Source organism: Phalaenopsis equestris, unplaced genomic scaffold (assembly GCF_001263595.1).
Source record: "Phalaenopsis equestris unplaced genomic scaffold, ASM126359v1 Scaffold000854, whole genome shotgun sequence".
Classification (NCBI taxonomy): Eukaryota; Viridiplantae; Streptophyta; class Magnoliopsida; order Asparagales; family Orchidaceae; genus Phalaenopsis; species Phalaenopsis equestris.
Genome location: NW_018165294.1, coordinates 350,129 through 357,526, shown reverse-complemented (window position 1 = coordinate 357,526; position 7,398 = coordinate 350,129). Strand labels below are relative to the sequence as shown.

General features: G+C 36.4%; 1 protein-coding gene across 2 annotated transcripts in view; it reads right to left on the bottom strand.

Moving 5' to 3' along the window:
• Window positions 1–2,216: 2,216 nt before the first annotated feature.
• Window positions 2,217–7,398, bottom strand: part of LOC110031860 (calcium-binding protein 39) — a 38,575-nt gene continuing 33,393 nt past the window's right edge. For both annotated transcript variants that reach the window (XM_020735285.1, XM_020735284.1), the window contains 2 exons: window positions 4,279–4,381; window positions 2,217–2,409 (listed from right to left, as the gene is read on the bottom strand). In XM_020735285.1, the coding sequence (XP_020590944.1) occupies window positions 2,315–2,409; window positions 4,279–4,381 (198 nt within the window). In that variant the 3' untranslated portion in view covers window positions 2,217–2,314. The remainder of the gene's footprint in view (window positions 2,410–4,278; window positions 4,382–7,398) is intronic.

The following is a 7,398-nucleotide window of genomic DNA, read 5'->3' as shown; positions in this document are numbered from 1 at the left end:
ATTGTGCCTAGCCAATAAAATCACGTCACGCACGATGAGAAAAAAAAATGGCGCAGTAACATGAGAATATTCTTCTCGTGTTATTCATGTGTTATTGTGTGTTATTCATGTGTTATTGCATGTTATTCATGTGTTATTGATGTGTTATTTTGTTATTATAACTCCAAGAATATTCTCAAGATACAATAATACATGAATAACACACAATAACACTTAAATAACACGGAAAATATTCCCGACAGAGAAAAAAACAGCGCAGTAACACGGGGAATATTCTTCCCCTTGTTATTCATGTGTTATTGTGTGTTATTGATGTGTTATTGTGTTAATATAACACCAAGAATATTCCTAGGACACAATAACACATGAATAATACACAATAACACATGAATAACACGGAGGGGAATATTCCCCGTGTTACTGCGCCGTTTTTTTTTTCTCTGTCGTGCAGGGTGTCGTGACGTTATTTCATTGGCTACACATGTTACTTTACGTGCGTAGTACTGATGTAATATTTTTTCCTGAAAAAAGATGGCATTTTTTACGAAGATGTCATATCGAACTGACTCCATCAGTCGATGTAGTAATATGAAAACCTAGTAATCATTTTTCGCTCGTGGGACAAGTGATTGCAATTATAATCATCTTTTTATAGTGGAACTTTTCAGCGAGGTCAAGCTCCGTGATTTTTTCATTTCCGAGTTTTCCACGTAAACACTTTCGTTGTCATTATTAGTTTTTTTTTTTTTTTTATGGCTGTCTTGAATCTTCGTATCATGCTAAGATGGCAATCTATTGTTCTAACAATCGCAAATTTTATAGCACGCATCACACATATCAATATCATACCTTATAATATCTAATAAAAAAAGAAGAATCAAACTTTCAGTCAATAATATTCTAAATAACTTCTATTTTTATTTATCTTAACTCAAATCGTTGCACGCATGGCTAATTTATATCAAACCAATGAAATTCAAATCAAAATAATTACAGAGCACTCATGTGCTCTTAGTCATCAAATTCTCATCTAAAACATTATACTTCATGACACAACCATAACCTACATTTTTTTTTTCTTGGAAGATTTTCATGCATATTACTCAATTCTTATACATTTACATATCTAATACCTAAATTTTATTTTAAACAATATTCGATAATAATTTTTTTTTTATATAATCAACATATTTTAATACATTTTATTGCAAAAAAAAAAACTTCTCATCACAAGACTTTTAAAAATTTCACAAAAATTTTAAAATTTTTTAAGAAAACAATTCCACACAGAACTAAAATGCAGGCAAAATTTCACCACAAGCCCTTAACTTTAATTACAGGCGATAGTTTATAATCCACTTGGGTCTTCAGGATTTTTTTTTTAATATATATATTCTTTTAAATTATTGTTTACATTGTTCACATTTTTATTCTTGTCGTATAAAATATATCTTTTAATTTTTAACAATATAAAAGATCAATTAGAAACATACCACCAAATGAGAATTTTATTCTTGGTTGAAGTGGAGCAATTCTTCGAGCCTCTTTTGTGATAGAAAAGTATCACTTAGAAAATTTTATAAGATGGTGATGAGACCTACAATGCTATATGGCGCTATATGTTGACCTTTAAAGGAGATGTGTAAAACTAAGTTAAGTGTAGCCTAGATGAGAATGCTTGTGTGGATGAGTGGCTTTACACTAAAGAGACAAAATGCGAAATAAATATATTTGTGATAGGGTTGGTTTAGCTCCACTGACGGACAAAATTAGAGAGAGCCGTCTTAAATTATTTGGTCACATTAAACTTCGATCATCTGACGATCCAATTAGAAGAGTGAATGTTCTATATTCAACTTATGTTAAGAACGGCAGAGGTTGGCCTAGGATGACTTGGGTATATTGTATAAAAAATGATATTATTCTATTAGAATTAAATAAAAATATGACACTTATTAGGACGTAATGGAGAAATAGGATTCATGTAGCGAACCCCACTTAGTGGGATAAAGATTTTGTTGTTGTTGTTGTTGTTGTTGTATCAAAATATCAATATTTTAATTTTTTAAAAGTGAAGTACATACTTTCATGCATAGCTAAGGCGGCATGTATACAAAAATTGAAAATATGTGTGCAAATATGTAAATGAATAAGAATCAAGTAGTATGCAAGTAAATTTTCCACAAAAAAAAAAAGGAAAAAAATAAATTTGGTACTTTGACAATAAAATTATCAGCAACATCTTTAATTATTTCTGTGAGGAATTACACTACATAATTTGCACATTAATTATCATTACAAGCCTATCATAAATCTAGGAGATATAAACAGAGCTACTTGCACATCTTGAATTATTCTCGATTTCATTAATTATAAGCTCTCTCTCCTCCTCGTACTGCTCGTCCTCATCTGGGCCAAGAGACAATGGAAGATGAAAATCAATAGAAAACACATTGAAAAAGTAGAAAAAGCTTGCCCTGCATTGCCACAAAATGAGATGCCCACATAATATTTGAAAATTCAGTTGCTTGTAAATAACTAAACATAAAATACTTTTTTTTTGTTTTGGTGAAAATAAAATAAATTCAAAATATTATTATTTTATTATCATTAGTGAAAATAAAATCAATAAATTTGAAAGATTTTAAAAGCCAAACAAACAATAAGATTTAGTAAGGCTTCATTTGAGAGGGCTGCTAACTTCCTTTGTGTTGCAGTGCATGCCGACGTGAAGAAAAAATTTCATTTGGCGAAGGAACATTTCTCAAACTTCTTCTGAAGTTCTTTCACAAGAATGACAATTTTTCATAGTTTTAAATTGCAGGTCATTTTCTCTGTTCTGCCCTATTTTATTAGGAGTTTTAACTCGAATTTCTTAGGAGTTGTAGCTGTCTAAGGAAATGAAGTTATGAAAAAGCTGCCCCAAATGGATCCTAAATTTGTACCGTGTGTTTTCTTTATAGCCAAAAAACAAAGCTACATGGTTGTCACCATATTTGGCAGCCAAGGTACATCCAAAGGAAGCTCAAAAAATCAAATGGGAAATAGGATCACATCCAAGAGACATAATAGTAAAGGGCATCTAGGGTAAAACACACAATTCCACATAAAGATAATTGTTAAGGAAGGGATGACTAAGTCATGACAATAAGTTGAGCTTGCTTCAAAGATACAAGACAGCACCAAAAAGACTGCGAAAAACAACCAAATCCATATAAAGATACTTGTCTACACAAGGAAGGATAAATCATAAAAAAAGATTGATCTTTCCTCAATGATATAAGAAAACATCAATAAAAATCGGAGCTTGCACAACTATAAAAGGCCTACCACAACTGCTAAATCTATGACTACGAATTAAGCTAAAGAATATGTATGAGATTAAATGGAGATTCTTCATGCAAACTCAAGACTAGTTGGTACAAGATGGCCCAAATTAAGTAGGATTAGGCAAATTCATCATCGCCGTCATTAGCCATATTCCAAATAATTGAGGCTGGCTTTATGAATCCTTATTCTCCATAATTTTCTATTGCATTGCATCGCATGCTAAATTTTAAATTTATAATTTTTTTTTTTAGTTTATCAGTAACTAATGGTATTGCATAACTTTTATCATGTTTCTTTTGATCTACCCCTCATCAATCATAATCTTTTAATGTTAGTTTAATCTAACCTACCATATTAGAGCATTTTAGACTCTTCATTATCTTCTAATATTTTATCTTCAAAAAGGTAAAGCAAAGCCATGATGATTTGATGATCATCTTCAATAGGTGCTACTCCCATTATCTATCTAATATAATCATTTCTCAAAATAAACTTCATAATTTTAACACACTTCCATCTTCACATTATTATTTATGCAAATGGAATTCATACAGATGATAGATCTAACAACAAATATATAAAGTTTACCCTTAGTTCTTCACAATATTTAGTTACCGCAAAAAATATTTTGAGATATTTCTCTATTTTAATTATAAAACTTTGATTCTAGAAATTATGTTTTCATCTAAATCAAAACTCATACATAATATACCCAAGACATTCATTTATTGATGATGAGTTGTTACTGTTAAATCTTAGAATCAAAAGCATTAATTTGTGTTGGTTGTCCACCCACAGGAGTTCCTTCCATTTAGTACATATGAGTTTAAGAGCAATTTCCTTAATGTACTTATATAAAGTTAAGCACTTCGGCTTCCAGAAAAGCATCATTTAAAGCCAGCAAACTAATCAAAAGATTATATGGATCAAAACTGAAAATAAATATACCTTTGCTGACGGGAAGATTATGAAGTATCATTAGCAGTTCTTTATGATTATTTGCCAAGAGGTCTTTAATCTCTCGTGGCTTGTTTGGATTAGCAACAAATACCTGAGCATTCATGAAAGTAAGACGGAATCAATGAATTGTTTAGTCAGCAAGTTCTACTGCCAGAATTCTATTTAACTATTCTGAATAAATTACAGGTAAGAAATATTTAATCAGCTGGTCATTATGAGCTTAAGTTTATTGACACAATGAGAATATAACTGGTGCTATAAATCACTAATTTTAGAAATGAGAACATTATGATTAATAATAAAACTAAAAAAGATTGAATGGAAAAATGAAAACTTGCTTTTTCTTAGAGTACAAGGGGTTTCCTTAATCAAGCCATTGTTATGACTCAGGCTCATTCTTCAATAGGTACAGGATCAAAGATCACATTCTTCTCCCACTTAGAAGCTCATACTTTCAAGAAAAAAATGATAATTTGGTTTTATATAGTTGTAAAGTTCCAGCACAAATTTTGAAGGTATCTCACAACCAACGAAAGAAGTGATGTGGCATCATGGGACCCACCAAGGATGATCAGGGACCGCATGCTTGGTCGGCCAATTCCCATGTACCGAGAGGGCGGTACATCTCGGGCAGAAAAAAAGAAGATCAACGCCCAAAGAACCTTCTGATCAGACTCACGTGGACGAGCCCAACACCTGCTCTGGTCGAGCCGGGTGAGCAAGGCGCACCACGAGGTTTCAGAACCTTAGGTTCTGATCCTTAACAAATGGCCGGCCAGCCTAACAACCGTTCGGAAGAAAAGTCGGTCGCTCCAATGGCCGCCGGGCTTGACGACCGCTTGGCCTAATGGGCACCTGACCAAATGACCATTCAGAAGAAAAGTTGATCGTCCAATGGCTGCCCAACCTGCTCCCCACCCTGAAACCCGCCCCGCCTAATGGCTGCTCAGCCGCCCTACCGGACATCAGTGGGCCCCTGGGCCATATATCGTACATACGTATACTAGGGGTATAGAATTTAATTGTACATCCACATTCCTATAAATAAAGGTCCACTTCATGAATAAATGTTATGTGATTTTACTATTCGCAACTCAACTCTCTGTTTTCTCTTTCTCTCCAACGTGCTCTATCCCTTGGGTGTGCCTTCCGGACAGATTAGGATTCAAAATTCTAAAAGGGGCGGTAAGCATGGAACCATGTAGCCAACAAGAAGAGGAGTGCAGTGATCACAAAGAGAAGAGGTTGGCCAGAGAGAAGTAACCAATGTAAAAACTTGCATGAGAGGATATAGAGGAAAGCTTGCAATGAGGGATGCAAGAGATGAGGACTCAGATCATGGACCAAATGTCGGGTCAAATCATGGAGGTCATGAGAGTCATCGTGGCCTTGGCATGGGGTCAGGCCCCTCAAGGGAAAAATCAGCCGCAAAAGCCCGCACCGACGCACAACGACAAGAGGTGGAGCAACGGTCCAGAGGTGGTCGGCCACTAGCAGTACGAAGACAGCACAAGATCAGCGCGGGTAGAGAGGCAGCGGTTAGAGTGCACTGGAGTCCCTTTCTGCCTCCACATCTCTGGAGCGGAGCCCCCATAAAAGTTCAAATTGCCAACTTCGGAGACTTACAGAGAGCGGTCAGACCTCAGTAGATCAAATTGCCAACTTCGGAGACGAGACTTACAGAGAGCGGTCAGACCTCAGTAGATCACATTGCCTCATTCACTACGCCCATGTGCTTGCCCAAAATCTCAGACGCGATCACGTGCAGTCTGTTTTTCACCAGTTTGATGTCGTTTGCTCTGCAGTGGTTCCACGCACTTCTAACTGGGAGCATCAGCAACTTCGCTAATTTCAAGAGATTGTTCTTAGCATAGTTTGCCAGTACCCGGAAACCCACCAAAAGTGTGTATTCCTTATGGCAAATCAAGCAAGGTCAGCATGAGAGCCTACGCACATTAATTTCACACTTCCAGAGAGAAATGTTGGATGTAAAGACCTCCGAGTTGACACGGCCCAAACCGACTTGAAGCAAGGCTTGAGGTTCGAGAGATATTCTTATAACCTCAGCCTGAATGAACCCCAAAACTTGGTCGAGTTGTTGGAATGAGCCAACAAACACATCCTCGCAGAGGAGAGCACCCCCAAGTAGGAGCCATAAGGGCTTCAGGCCCAGAAAAAAGCAACCCCTAGCGGCAAATCAAAATCAAGGGAGCAGCATAGACCACCTGTCTGACGTCAGTTCGAAGACGGTCAATCCTCCAACAACAATAGAGCATCTGATTGATACAACTAGTAGGGAGGCAAGGAGAGAGACTGAGATTTGTGACCGGCCCGGCATTATGAGAGGCCGACTCAACATTATGAACAACCATACAACGAATTTGAAGGCCCACGATTCACTCTTTTGAAGGTATCAATGACAAAGATTGTTGATGTCATTCAGGACAAGGAGTACTTCAAAAATGCTATACCGATGAGAGTCAAGACTTTCCTCTGCGACACGAGGAAGTTTTGTAAGTATCATCGGGATCACAACCATGCATAGAGGAATGCCAACACCTCCAGAGCCTCATCGAGGAATTGATCAAGGCGGGGAAGCTGAAGGAGTGTGTGACCCAGGGACGCCCAGGGTAGAGATAAGGCAAAACTCCGACCATAGAAGCCCCATCAGACCCTACCCAGATGAATGTTGTCGACATCACCGAAATGGTCTCAGCCATTCTCGGAGGGACAAAATCCTCCAAATGGAGCTCCCATAAGAGATCTAGGACCGGGGAACCGTGCAACCTCACATCAATGTAGAGAAGGGGGAGTTGTCCCTCATCACTAGGGGTGTAAACGAACCGAACACGAACAAACAAAGCTTGTGTTCGTGTTCGGTTCGTTAAAATTTAGTTTGTTTGAAATAAGCTCGTATTCGTTTCTTAACGAACGAGCCGAACACGAACCGGACACGAGCTGTTCGCGAACGACGAGCCAGTTTGACATCCCTAATATTAATATATAAAAATAATATTATATATTAATTATATAACTTATATTATATAAATATACAATATCTATATTAGTATATTACTACTATAGTATATTAATATATTATTATTATTA